The 15,397-nt window shown below is 35.6% G+C and overlaps 1 protein-coding gene across 1 annotated transcript; it reads right to left on the bottom strand.

Annotated features, from left to right (window-relative positions):
* Positions 1–1,032: 1,032 nt before the first annotated feature.
* ATS1 (phospholipid/glycerol acyltransferase family protein) lies at positions 1,033–14,517 on the bottom strand. The gene is made up of 13 exons (XM_011071404.3): positions 14,123–14,517; positions 11,800–11,897; positions 10,453–10,539; positions 10,249–10,346; positions 8,903–8,960; positions 8,046–8,147; positions 7,886–7,947; positions 7,686–7,796; positions 5,446–5,524; positions 3,844–3,963; positions 3,274–3,387; positions 1,589–1,753; positions 1,033–1,393 (listed from the first exon to the last, which is right to left on the bottom strand). The coding sequence occupies exons 1-12, from the start codon at positions 14,424–14,426 to the stop codon at positions 1,619–1,621; spliced, it is 1,368 nt and encodes a 455-aa protein (XP_011069706.1). The 5' UTR covers positions 14,427–14,517; the 3' UTR covers positions 1,033–1,393; positions 1,589–1,618.
* Between the last annotated feature and the right edge of the window lie 880 nt (positions 14,518–15,397).

Genomic DNA, 15,397 nt, shown 5'->3' on the forward strand with positions numbered 1-15,397 from the left:
ATCATTGAAAATCAAATAATACTTTTAGCAGATCTTTAAGAAAAGAAAACATACTAGACCCTAGTTGAATTTTCATCCTAACCACATTAGAAAAAGTAAATTAAGAAGCTGTTGCAAATGCCAAATCAACCCAACAGACAAATATTTCCTATAAAAATCTCAATTTCAAGCTACAAAGAGGTGCATGCGAAAACTCACTACATGAGGACTTCGTTTGAAATCAATTTCCCGGCCAATCAAAATTTTTGCTTTGTTAATAAGCTGGAAACAATTATTTGGCCTTTTATTCGGAAGGTCTCTGGATGTCTATGTTAATTCAATCTCAGTAATCCACTCCAGATTACTGCTCCTACCCCAACACTCCCGCTTCCGCCCTACGCCGATCCCTCCATCCTCATATTTTCTTGGTTTGTGTAAATCCAAGTGCATATATATGTGTGTGTACGCATATGTATAAACTAATGTATATACACTTGTATAATTGAAGAAAAAGCATTCTAACATGTTTGTTGGACTACTAGTTTTTCTTTATATAATGCATGTCTGTGTGTGTATTGTGCATATATACATGTATTTATGTATGTATACCATGGTCTTGCTTAGGGAAAAAGAGAGATGAGAGAACGTATAAAATACACCTATATACATGCATACGGACAGAAATAAGTAGAGTATATAAGAGATGAGAGATGGGAAACAAGGGAAATGTGAATTTTCAAGTTCCAAAATCGGAAGGTATGTCGTTGGTACAGAGTTTTGTTTTTTCGACTTTTTTGGGCCACTATTTTGTAGGGGCAAAGACAGTATTTCGCCCACTGCAAATAACTTTTTCATTTTACAGACATTGATAGGAAATTCAAAACAAGAATCGCTTGAAAAAAAGCTATTCAAGACTCCAAATCCTAAATCAAAAAAGGAAAAAAAGAAAAGAAGCAGCTTATAGATGCTTGCTTGCATTTTAGTCAAACACCAACTGAAAGAGCCCTACTTTTCCTTGCACCTCCGAATGAAATTAAGAACTAAAACCAGTCATCCTTCCAAAAACGCATGATTAACCAAAAAATGTTGGACAACGCATTCTCAGGCACATATGTTCAAACAAAAATCAATATAATGGGCGCTAGTGCAAAAAGGATATAACTGCATGATATGCTACTACATACGATGTACAAGTAATCGCTAGGGACTGTACAAATCTCAACTTGCCTGAAACTTGAAGACGTCTTTGATATCTCGTTTCTTTCCCCAACAAAAAGGGAAGTCCAGTTTGTGTTATACCGCTATTATTAGCTCGAATCATAAAGTGGTCTGATAATGAATTTGTGGATTAGCTAAGAGAGGGACTTCAGCTTGAGGTGTCTATGGACGTGTCAAAAGAAGATGAGATTCTCGCCTGCAGAATCGCACAGAGATGCATCTCAGAAATATTAGATCAGTGACGATGCATGGGGAGTGTAATCCAATACAAAACTAAAAAGATTCCTGATAGAAGTGATAAATCGATCAACCCCCTAAAAGCCTTAAGGAATAAGAATCACACTCCCACAGTTAATTCATCACGAAAATACTAAAAAAAGGAAAGCATTACCGGTTATAAGCAAAAACAATCCGAAGAGAACTATTCCCATGGTTGTGACAGTGAGACAGTAGGAGTTGATGCTGCAAGACCTTGTTTGCCATGTATTGCAGATCTGAGAACATCGTACTGCTCGCAGACGGAAGAATAGAGTAACTCTGAGAATGCATTTTTTGCCTGCAATGGAAGATCTTTCCAATATAATTTCCCAGTAAAGATATAAGTGATATATTTATTTTCAATGATTTGCATTTTTACCCATAGAGACCGACATAACCTGAACAAGTGAATCTATGTGCATAACATTAATAGCTCTATCAATTTTAATATGCCACTCTTTCTTATCTTGATAAAACAACGTTTTTTAAAAGTGCCATAAGTTAACATCGAGAGTTAGTGTAGCCCTTCACACTCCCGATTCTCTAAACTGGATAGTCTTCTAACATCTATGTCCCATGACATACCTTAAACAGCGGCATAGTTCTTATTCCTGCATAACTACAAGCAGCATTTAAGTTGGGAGACACTCTTCCAGCCTGACCCAACCCAAACTCACCTATCTCTAAAACCATGTACTTCCACACATTAGACCCACCCCTTTTTAGACCCAATCCGAAACAGGGCACCTATACAAACCTTACCACTCTGGCAAGACAAACATTCCCCACTCTAACTCTTAGACTATAAAATCTTATGCCTCTCTTGTAACAATTTAAATTTTAATGAGAATCATTTATATGAAATCAATCACAAGCCAAACAATAAGTTGAGTTTGAATTTCACTGCCAACGTTATGAAAAAAATGATCTTCCAATGTATACTGGAATCTTGTCAAACTGTCTAAGCTTTTTACCATTCTGTTTTAGAAAAAAGAATTTGGACAACTACAAAAATTGGGTAAGAAATGAGGTGATTTATGATTAGAGTTAGCATTATGTAAAACTAAGAAAAAAATACTTGGATATTCAATAAAGGAGACATAAAAACATTGTAAATGAACATGTCATGCCCAGTTAATGGGGGAATCTTCTATGTATACATACTAATATTATATTCGGATGGGGGAAAATGATAGATGTATAAATTTCATTGTGTATGTATAATTGCAAAAGAGGTGAAATAAGTAAAACGGGTTTTTAAAAAATTGTCAGATTTTGAGATATCTAAACGTTGGGCCAAATTATTCCAACCAAACAAAGTTAAAGTAAAAATGAAAATCAAACATATTGCTAGTACTTTTGGCCCGAACTATGACAAAGAGCAATATATATCTCTGCCTTAAACAGAAAGTTGTGGAGGTTTGTTTGCTTGTTTCAAGCTGGACAGTGTCCCTGCAATACAGATCCTTTCTCTTGTTGGCCTAGATTTAACTGAACTTCGACATCTAAATATATAGCCTCCAGTTATGAGATGTTTAACTTTAACATATCATAAAGCAGGTTGAGATGCAGAGAAAATTTGACCAAGTACAAGAAATTTTCATAATCTTCTGGTTTTGTTAAATTCATCATTTCTGTACATGGATATTGAACCAAATTATATAAATATTTGCATTGATCTCTCTGTTCTTCATTATTTCCTGGTTTTATATTTGCTATTTTGTTTGGTACCGTAAGGATTTCTCAGAACACAATTCATGCAAAATGCTTAAATTGTTCATCAAAGATGACAGATAACCAGCACAATTTAAAATTAACCTCTTCAGGATCTTCCAGAGTTGCAGTGATTTCCTGGTAACTGATTTTCGGTGCAACTGATAATCCAACTCCATGGAAAGAAATCACTCTTTTCTCCCCAATTTCTTTCTCAACCTATCAACAAATTTGAGTTAGGTGTTAGTGAAAGGACTGCAACTGAAAAGAAGTATGAAGATGGAGGGATTCAATAGAAACACATATTGAGAGTGAAATCAAGCATCGGACTTCATGGCGAACTGCAAGTGTAACACACATGATTGTGGTGCCGTCTATACCCCTTTCCCATAATTGATTAGATTCTTAGACTAGATGCATTACAATTTTATTCATTTCGAGTCACTTATAAGAATATTTACTCCTTATTTCTTTTACATATGCTCTTTTTTTTCTCTTGAATAGAATGACATTTTCACACTAATCAAGGGCCAAGGTCCACATCACCTCTAACCTAAGCCCAGTTCATTTTACCCAAAAAACTAAGAAAAGAATGAAACTGACTGATATGATTACAATACCAGATAGCATGGGCATTATGAGTTAAGTTGATGAGAACTAATCTTGAGAAAATACCTGGGCTGGAGGGGGCATAACATCATAACACAATATTGCTAAGGGGTATATATGGCCAGGGACACCAGCATGTTCCACAAGCCTTCTCATGTTGTCCACTGACGATGCATCAAAAGGTGCCTGTAAATTTATATCATACAAACTGGTCAAACCAGAAGTAGAACAGTCCAGTTTGGCTAAGCAGACAGAACGAGACAAGGATAACCCCCAGATTGTTTGACGATCAGTCACTAGCAATAATGATTGTAATATGTAAAAACCTATAAAAAAGGTCTTTCAAAGTGGTAAAAAGCAGTTAAAAAAAGACAAACCAAGTTGATGTTCCAATATCTTCTTGTCATTTCTCCCCACAAATGCTTCAACTAATTCATAAATCATTAAAGCTTCCATAAAAGCTATAACCAGATCTGGCTCTTGCAACTTCAGCAGACACACAATATCCTATGGTCACATGCTAATCCTATCTCCCTTCCAAATACATATGTATGCAGCAAGAATTAAGATGACTTTTCCAAAGGGGGCTCAGAAGGGTTCAGAGAAAATTAGGCTTGCAGACCAACGACAAAGCTGTGTCAAAAGAACCCTACAGGCAGAAGGCACGAAAATTTTCCCTTTGACCACCCTAACCACAAGTCAGCCTCATCATAACAGCACAAGCTCAGTGAAGGCCCCGCCTACCCACCTTCCCCAGCATTTGTTTGTCAGACTACATTTACAGAAAAATGCCCCTCACCATCTTATTTACATACTAGTTTCACATAAAGAAATGATATGATTATGATGATGAAAATACTAGAAAACATATATATGTGTATATATATATATATTTCAATCCCCACATATATCTAAAGTTAAGACACAGTAATTAGACCAAAAATGATGAGAAGATTGGAAGAAAGCACAAGGCTGCTCACTGGGGGGCAATGCATAGGCGCCCCTTTCATGTGGACAATGAGTCATAGCACCAATAATTGTCACACATCTTTCCCTTCAACTTCTTATCACTAGAAATAACAACAGTAATAGTAGTAACATAAAAGCAATGTCAAGGATAACAACTATAATGTGGTTTGTCAAGAACTCATCTTTGTTTAGACTAACTTGCAGTTTCAAAAAATGTAAGATTCAGCCAAGATTGAAATCTACAGAGGTCATATGACAAGTGGCCAAATCTAAGGGAGACCAACGAAAAGTTCCATAAACTTCTTCTAAGGATGAAAACTTGTAATTTTCTCTCACTGCTAACCTCAAGCTGCTACTTGCATTATTCTTATGTAAAAACCACTCATTTATTTCACAGATAACAGAATAAGTGCATAATACATGATCTCCTAGAGAAGGCAAACTACGGTATGTACAACCTTGTACCACTTTTTTCCATTATAAGAATAAACCTACATGTAAGTTTTTTGGGTTTGTAAGTTCCCATAGCAAAATATAACATGTAAAAGATAGACTAGCACAAGGAAACATGAGATCCTAGTTTTCTAAGATGATCTGTCAGAAATAACTGTCATGCATCCCTAAAAAGATAAAAGAATTTCCAGCCTATCCATGATAATATATGAGCAAAACATGAGTGAATATGGAAAGAAGACATACGGGATACCATTCTTTTGTAACAGGATCTGGGCGATCCCTTCCACCACTTGGTGCAATCCAAATAACTTTTGATCCAACCCTAGACCCAAGAAAGGGAAGATGTCAACAGACTGAATACCATCAAATGGAATTGGTCGAAGTAATAAAGTAATATATCTCCTAAAGCCATGTATAAGATAATCATTTACAATGTTTATTGTTTCACTTTGAGAAGGATAGGAAGGAAAGAGCAATTCAGCCACCATCCTTGTCCAGCACTACCGTCATCAAAAACATTTAGCCAAAGCAGAAGATATCAGGGAAGAAAATTAAAGTCGGTAGGCAAGCTAGTCATGCTCGTGATAGAACAAGGAAAACCGAGACTGTCTAAGCTACCAAGACTATGGTGGTCGTAGTAAAAACTGAATGCCTTCACAATTTTCTGGTGTTTATAAGCCACTTGTGAATGAAAAAATGTAGCAGTGTAAACAACCTCCTTAGGACTTGGTCAGACATATTACATAATTATGACGGGAATGGATGGGTTATACTGGTCCTCTTCGGACTGAGAATTTGTTTTATCTACAAAGTGAAATGGGTGCAGTACAAATATGTTCATTCATATTCATCTCAGAACTTTACCTACCCATAACCAAATTGTTACATCTTCCAGGCAAATGAAAAATCTATCACTGTGTAGCATCCCAATGGAAAAAAGAAGAGTTCGTTTTGCTTGGCGTTCAGATGGCACTTTGAGAAACAGGTCATAACTAACTTCACAATTACAAAATCCTATAGTCCGTTATTGTATTGTTCGCTTCAGCTAGAAAAAATCAGTGAGACAAATCATCAGACATAAAAAGAAAGGATAAAACTAATTTGATCTATCTGATTTTACATCTTGGTATTCAAGTTATTCAAATCTGTTTACTGCCAAAATCAACAGGAAGCCTGTGGAAGGAGTTCTCTGTTGAATTATACTTTCATGTATATGTTGAAGACTTTAGATTTAAAAGGTTGAAAACTCATAACCTCCAGAGTTTTATTTGCTCAAAGGAACTTTTTAATCACAGACAATACTTCAGCAACCTGCACCTAAAAGTGTGACACAAAATCTTTTTGCCCCGATTTTGACAATCTTTTCTTTGTTGATTCTAATTGCCTTTGAAAAATTTATTCAATTCAGAAGTTTTTTTGCTTCAGGCAATGCATTCAATAAGGTGGATTTTTATTGAATGTTTCAGTTACATTATATAAGTTTAACTTCAGTTAATATAACACTCTGACGCTTCGTCACTATGTATAATAATTTCTCTGATTCTGCAAGTCTAAAACTATGTATGCTCAATGTTAATGTCTCTCGCTGACTTGGTTCTTTTATTCTCAATACTACACATTTCTTGAGAAATGTATCCACGTTTTATGTCTGCTTTTTAGTGTCCCTCTATACCATTGCAACAAAGACGTTGCAGAGGCCAAATCCCATAATGAAAGTCTGCAACAAGTGGGGAAAAAAGAGAAAAAGGAAACTTCTAAGAAAGTGTGCTTTCTTTTCTGCAGACTTTTTTGCCAATAAGTTCCAAAGAGAGAGAGAGTTGCCATGCCTTCTTCACATTGAATTTGCTTGCCAAGCAAAGAAGAAATATAATTTGCTAGTCAAGCAACATTAAGATGGAATGAAGCAAGTATGTTGACAACAGAGTAAAATGAGGTTCAAGTGACAGGGCTATCTAGCCTTGATTGTTCTTTTATTGTTTTATGATATCAGCTAATAACAGTCTTACACAGAAAAGATCTTTTGAATTTTGAGGACTTTCAGGAGCAATAGCCCAAATGTTCTTGAATCCAAATATGCCAATGTCTCCTTTCTGGGATGTCCACAACTAAAGTTCCCCTTAAATAATTTCTGAAAGCACCCCAGAGTGCAAGATGAGCACAAAGGTTAACCATTATTCTTAAGGTAGATGGGTAAAGATGCATAAGATCACCATTACAAAGCTAAGCTAAACTCCATACCCAATTCAACAGAGTCAAATGTCGATGACAGGAGATATGTTACTTTCCAATACATTTGTCGTCCACTTGTTAAGAGAAGTCAATTATTATATCTTCAGAAAAATCCTATACTTCTAACAAAAGGCAGATATTTCATATTAAGAATTCAAATTCTGGTCACAAACTGATTTGAAGGTTATGACAAGATATCTGATGACATGCTAACATACTTGCAGAAACCTGTAACTAAGATAACATAAATGTACCTCAAAAGCATCGCCATCTCTTTCAAGCTTTTTGTGTTTGCTCTTCTTTTCATATCTATGAGCTCGGGATCATCATTCATGTGTTTCTTGGAATACACACATAGAAGATTCCTGAAAAAATAAATTCCTTTAGTAAATCAGTTGTGCAATAAAGGCCATACATCCAAAAATAAGATTATAACGAGGATTATGCTAAGCACCTTCCCATGCTAAAAGGTTTGCATAGAGGATCTGTAACCACCCTATCCCCTGCCACACAGATCTGCATTGCATGGAAAGACATTGGGAAATATAGAATTACCTATATACCTATCTTTATGTCATTATAGTAAATTTCAGTTCAAGGAAATATGTTCTCACCATATTCTCCGCGATAAATGGATTGGTGGATTCAAGCAACAAAGAAATAATAGCTGGATCTGCTTCAGTTTGGTGGTTGGAGATTAAAATAACATTCTCACCCTGACATTTATGAAAATGATATGCCAACCAGAAACAGATTTAAAAAGTTATAACAAAGCAACAAAGCAAAGCAAACACAGCCTTATGATGACAAATCCCTGACTGCCAACAATCAAGACAGAGTTAAGCTATATTTAACTGCCTATGTTATTCTAGAATTAGCCACAAACATCCAATGAAAGAGAAACACACATGCACAACAAGACATACCAATTGACTAATGGAGAAGGAAGAAGTATACAAGGATAATAGGAATCAGCAAGCAGAGAAGTTCATCAAGAAAGCAGGAAAGAGAAGCAGATGCAGAGGAAGACTACGGTGTGAAAAGGTGTAATATGATAGGATGTTTTTCTAATGCCACCAGAATGTGCTTAATAGCTTAACAATCAGGAAGTGGAACGCCTAAAGACTAATATCACGAATATCTATCTTGCCACCGGTAAGCAACAGAAAGGAAAGAGAATCTTTCGCTCAAGTTCTGCTTTACTCGAGCAAGTACATAATCATATCCTCTGATATGGAGGCATTCTTTGAGCGCAAAGGGAAAGACAGGTGCAGTGTTACTTATTACTTAGGCACCTAAGTAAGAAATTTCAAATTATGCACTTATTCAGCCAGACAGAAAGAACCATGTTCACAGTAAAAGACTTGCTTCAAAGGACTGGAGTCTGGACACTTGTGGCAACAATAAGACAAGCACAAAAAAAATATTAAGACCTCAACAATGATTGACGAAAGCATAAAAGAATATGCACCTGCTGAAGCTTCTTTTCCATTTCATCGAAGAGGGAGCTGTTCCCAAGAAATGAATTTCTGAAATATAGAGTTGGATAAGGTTCGGGTCAGCTGTATAAATATTTTGCACTGCACAAGAAGCATTATTATATCTCCAAAACAGGCACAAGAGGAGAAGGGCAGCATCTTATGAAGGGATAAATAAAATCGATTTAGTCCAAAAAATGTTGAACTTTCAGTCCTGAAGCATTACAGGGAAACGCTAATCCTGTACTCCTCAAGTTCCTGTGGTACTGATGTGAGCCACAGCAAGCCTTCACCAACAGAAGGCCATCCCATATTCAAATATCTATACCCACCATTAAAGACTGGTCAGTGTGCTCCTCGCACAATGAAAATTCTCCCACCAAATGACAGTCAAGACAAAGAAAAATAGTAGGGTACACAGGCAACATATCATCATTTAATTCTTTTCTATATTTCCATGATCGAAGCTGATAACAGATTTCTCCTTTCAGGAGCAGCCATTTCATAGATGTTTGATACCAAAGATGATAGTGGAGTAACAATTACATAAGAAATTTACTAAAACAAGAAAACATTTTTTCCCTCGAATAAAGTATAATCAGAAACTTTTAGTTATTAGCAATAAAGGACATTACATAGTTTCTAACTATATGGTACTGAACCAGGATACCTAGGACGTGAAAGAGATTCAGAAGAAGTAATTAGCGAAAGCCAGAAAGAGTACAAAAATATTGCAAATATGACTTCTTCCAACACGTAGACAAAAAAACTGAAGGACAAAGCTCAATAACCAAGTCATTCTGTATCATGAGAAATAAAAACATAAAACTGGAAATTACTCGGAATGAATTAATTGTAACTTTCAACCACCCCTTCTTTTCTGGTATCGTGACAGCACAAAGAAGTCCAAAAGGGTCCTACAATAACCAGAATCAATTCCAACCATGATACTGCAGCTCCAGGCAAATCAAACTGCAAAAGAGGAGTGTCGTACAAAACCTCCCCTAATTTACACTTATCTTTAGCAATCTCAACCACCAGGGAAACCCATGAACGCTAAGAAAAGTTTTTGCGGCAATGCTTTTAACAAATGTAAAGCAGAACAAAGACCTTTTTCACTGGGTATGCACTTTGGCTTTATCTTATACATTCACTCACCAGCTGGCTCTAAAGTCAACTAAAAATTTATGGTATACTAATCTAGAAGTATCTCTTCAGAGACACTTACATGCAGGATTGGATTTAAAAGAACACGATCCATATAGATCAGCAATGGAGAATTCCGGGGTAACTATGCAGCAACTATTCAAAAGATAATTAAAGGTATAGGCTGCCTAACCTGAAATCAAGCAACGGAGAGATATATTTTTGACCAAATAGGTAATAGTCAAAAGGTTCTCGAATGGCTTTGTGGTGTGGTGAGAATTGAAATGGGTCCTGAAAAGTTGATTTTCCCAATTGAAAGCACATTTTGGAACAAAAAGCTGCAGAAAGGGTAACCCAAAAATGTGAAATTGAGACAAAACAGATAGTAGAGCGATACCCGCACATCCATGAAAATGCGGTCTAATGCAACGGCCATATTAGAGAGAACAATCTCATGAGCTTTCGGATGTCCACTGTGGAAAACCTGAATGTTGAGACACAAGAAAAGGAATACATTTGTTTAGAGAAGTTAAATGGAGTTTGTCAATGGAACAGACATAGAACTATGCCAGAAAACAGGAGCAATAAATTTCCATAACATTTAAAGAGTCACAGACATAATGCAACAGGAACACGTAATCAACTTATCTAAATTGCATCGGACATCCACGTTCTTTTTTCCGTCTCTCTTCAAGAGATTGTGTAGACCTAGATGTCACCTTTAACCTCTATGGTATGACCCTGTTCTCTGTGACTAAGTTAGCAACTAGCCGTTCTCAACAGATAAACCATATACTGGCAAATGGTCCAGTGTAGTACAGAGCAAGCGAGTGACCTAGAAAGCTGGAGGGAGTAATAGAATGTGCAATGTGGTGGATTGATATTTAATGTTACAACTCAGTCTACCCATCCATGTATATGTGGCATATCATGTTATAGTTGAAATTACTGCTCTCTACACCATATCCGAGCACTTATCTCAAGTGTACATGTTTTTTAAGTGAAGTGATCTGAACTAACAGCAAAACCAAAAATGCAAAATATCTCAGTTTAACTATCTTATAGGTGAATATAGAAGTTTTTGGATACAAACTTGAAGCTATTCATAGGACATCTAGGTGAGAATAATTGAACAACTCTAATACAATACTAATACCAAATTCAGTAAGTTAATCAATGTGCAATATGTGAACTAGGGTTGTTATATGAGCCTTCCACTCACTCAAAGGTACAACTACCAAGAAAGTAGCATTTGACATATCACACCCAACACTTTAATTTCGAAATAAATTTGGTAGTTGACAACCTAATTTTTTTTTCGGCTACTAAGAAAAGCTGGTAGCTTATCAAGAGCAACAAATGTCCACACATGAGACATAAACATTAAGCATACTTGATTATACCAGTTTCAACATTGAAGCAACTGGCCTCGCACAAAAGTCATCCGCATCAAAAGTAGATTAAAAAGATAATGATTGCTGGGAGAGGATAAATTTACCAAACAAGAAAATTTGAACAAGGTGGCTTATTTAACTAAAGTTTCCTTTATCCCGTTTAAGTTTCACATAAGCGTTTAAGCTTTAGCATGGCATCAATCATGACAGATTTGTTTGCAAATTTTGGGGATTAATCAGACAAAGAGTTTGTACTGAAATCATAAATGAGAATGAAAGATGGCTTGGTGCTTTTATTTACTACACCTAACAACAATATTGCATCATGAACAGAATAAGATTAAATTTACTGCATTTCGGTAATTGTGATACAACTCCTCCATCCCTTGAGCAACATTTATTGGCAATCTTCCAGCTTCTGCTTCTTTCTGTATTCCCAAAAGCAGGTCTGAGAACATAATTTTCACATAAGAAAGTTAGGAATATTCACGAAGAATGACAGAACCTAATGCAATCTTAAGAATTACATACTCTTCTTAGCCGTGAAAACAGAAGTTACAAAAAGGAGCTCTAGCAAGCATAAAGCATGTAATGCTTACTATATAACCTTACAATTCAAGATGCTAACAACAAATTATTTTAGTTAAGTAGGTTACACATATATGAGAATGGACATTAGCATGTCTGTGATCACACGATATAATATTGTCCTACCCATGATACTTGACAATGGACTAGGGAGCTCAAGCTCCTCAAGTATATTGTAAGTAACAAAAATATGCAGGTCCTATCACTGAAAACATGAAAAGATGTAGTGTATTTCAGAGGTTGATCTCATAACTTTATTTACCCCACTGTGCATAAATTGTTCGCCGGTTTTTCCCAAAAGAAAACACCCAGAACTTCCAATGAAGCTATACATCAAGGTAAACTATTTTGCAACAAATGATAAAACTTCAAGAAAAATTAGCAACATTCTGTAACCGCACCAATTGAATATGAAGGATACAAAAGAAAGTGTGTGCATCACTTCAATTTCGCTTAAAATTTCACTTAAAAGTTCTTAAACATCCAATTTCACTTAAAATTGTTTTACACAAAGTAAAAGTTCGTCTGCTATTAAACTCCATAAAATTCAAGTATATAACAAGATAGAAGAAGACATGCAAGAAAAATCATATGGAGCTGTAAGTTATATACTTATGGTGAGTATAGAAAGTTGAACTAAAGATAACACAGCTAATCGAGCAATAGATATGATTGATATTTGATAGGATCTCTTTTATAAAGTCATCTATTACTTTTTGTTCGATTAGAGCCAATTCTTATATCCAGAATTATTCACAATCCTTCACTTCTAATTATTTTCTTTCCAAGGCCTAAAGCTACCACCAAATAATTTTATAAACAAGGCTAAACTACATTAGAAGGGAAGTTGGAATGGGAGTGGATGCAGGATCTGTTTCCATCTTTAATAACTTCATGTTCTATCACTCCTGCATCTTTACTCTTTTTCTCACTTCCCTCAATCCTAGCCTTTTCAACTATACTTTTCTATTACTGTTCACATGGAAACTTATAGTAACAATCACAATTGACACTTCTCAAGAATATTACAGATGGATCCTTGATTTTAAAAATGAAACTGTAAATTTCGGTAAGTCCAACAGCTCTATATAGCTATCAAACCATTTTTCTCAGAGTTCTATCCATGCAATTTGCTCAATGTTGATAAACCTTTCGGTTTATGTAGAATGTTTAACTTCCGAATGTATTGTTTGAAATTCCATGCAGAAAGCAGGTCAAAGAAACATGTAATGTTTGTTTCAGATCTTTCCCTAGTTATGAATAATGTAATAATAGGTTCAGGCAGATGATCAGTACAATAATAATTAGTTATTTCTTAACTTTCAAATTAGAACTGCTTAATTGTAGTAGCCAAATAAATTCACTCCACCAAACCGTCGTCAAATCATTTTTTCATTAAATAAGTTACAGCAATAAAAATCAATTGACACCGAGTAACTGAAATTTTCAGTTGACATAAAAGTTCAACAGACAATTGCTCAGTCTTATTCCATCCAAGTAAATTTAGTTGGAGAAAAAGAAATATATGAATCAACAACCGAGTGTATACAGGACGCTATTCAGGCTATGCATCCACGAGAGAGACTGTATCATATGGATCTAGGCACATCAGCTTGAGATCCACAAGACAGACCCAAACTCACCGGACAGTCTCAGACGCACAATCACACATGGCAAAGTAGAATGTATATGATGGATACACATGTAAATGTGTCTCCTCGTCTCTTAAACCATGCCGTTGGCATGTTAATTCAGCAAAATAAATCACCAACCATTACCTGTCATTTGATAACTGTGCCACAAACCCACACACACTCACAACTGGAGACAGGAGCATGAAACAATCGATAAATATGTGTATATACATGAATAAACACATATGTATCTGCATAAACGCAAGGCCATATGTGTCCTTCCATATTCAACTTCGAACAATAACGGCATGAATAGAGTACAAACAAAAATGAAAAACATAATTTCCTCAATACTTAATTAAGCAATAAAAACGAAACTCACAGAAACGAAAATGCAGATACAAAACAAAAGTAGAACTCACTAAAAGACGCGCACAGAAACGAAAATAACCTTGTTCAGTACGCGCATCGAGGAAAGTTCGAGGCGCCGAAATCTCGTCCTGGTCGTAAGCAGAGCTGGAAGCGAACACCGGTGCAGCAGCTACAGTGCTGCTGGTGGAACTCTTCTTCCCATCAATCGCCTCCGACAGCTTTGAAGCGCATAAAACGAGAAAGGAAGACCGACTCCGCCTCGAAGCGCCGCCGCAGCTGGATTTCAGTAAGCAAGCAGCTCTTGAAGTAGACGGTGAAGCGGAAACCCTAGGTGTAGTATTGCAAGTGAAGAGCGTAGTAGAAGAAGTAGTAGAGAAAATCATTATAGTTTCATTTGAAGGAGTGTGTGTGGAGGTGGAGAAATGAGGGAGTGTGTGACTAATAGCGGTTTCGGAAATAAATTGGATAATGGGGGGAACAAAGAAGGCAGTGTTTGGCAAATCTATATTAGTGGCCAATTTGCACTTCCCCTTCAATAAAACTAATGTGCGGCACAGTAAACGTGCATAATTTTTTAAAATTAGACACCGAAGGACGTAGTACTGTGCGTATAACTTTATTAATATTTTTATTTTATTAAAATTTATAATTAATTTATTTTTGTGTATTAAAATTTATTATTGCCTTACAACCTCACGCGCAGAACCTATTGATAACTCTTTTAATGCATTAATTGTCGATAAATTAAAAATTGAAACTTTGTACAGTATATACTATAGTAGTGATGATCATATTTACATGCAAAATATATATTAATATGTAATTTTTAATTTAATTAAGGGCTAATTACATTGTCCTCCCTGAGGTTTGGTGTAATTACACCTAAACCTCCTGTAGTTTGAGAAATTACACCTAGCACTCTTGAGGTTTGTTTTCGTCTAATAAAATAAGTCCCTTCGTTAGTAAAAATTCATCGAAATTGCTGATATTAACAAAAAGATTGGGAGAAAATCTATATTTACCCTCAATTGACTTATTATAAGTCAAATAAATCATTTTATGACTAAATTACCTTCATATGTCTTCACGCATTAATGCATGTGAGGTGGTATATCTCCATCCTTATAAAAGTAGTTTACTCCGAAAAAATTGTTTGACCTGCTCTAATTTAGTAAATAAGCCAATCAAGGGTAAATATCAATTTTCATTTAGTTTTTTTGTTAATATCAACAAATTCATTAAATTTTGATGGATTGTGGGACTTATTTGCTAGACTGAAGCAAATATTAGGGGTGCTAGATGTAATTTCTCAAATTATAGGAGGTTTGCGTGTAATTAAACCAAACCTTATGGC

This window comes from Sesamum indicum, linkage group LG6 (genome assembly GCF_026168435.1).
Source record: "Sesamum indicum cultivar Baizhima isolate 11 linkage group LG6, ASM2616843v1, whole genome shotgun sequence".
Lineage (NCBI taxonomy): Eukaryota > Viridiplantae > Streptophyta > Magnoliopsida > Lamiales > Pedaliaceae > Sesamum > Sesamum indicum.

Bases quoted from the DNA above. Each gene is read 5' to 3' on its own strand.
- ATS1 (XM_011071404.3), bottom strand. From the start codon at position 14,426: ATGATTTTCTCTACTACTTCTTCTACTACGCTCTTCACTTGCAATACT. The intron at 8,961-10,248 runs GTTAGGCAGCCT...TCTATATTTCAG, and splicing joins TCTCCGTTGCTTGATTTCAG to AAATTCATTTCTTGGGAACA. The intron at 7,948-8,045 runs GTGAGAACATAT...CATGCAATGCAG, and splicing joins CATTTATCGCGGAGAATATG to ATCTGTGTGGCAGGGGATAG.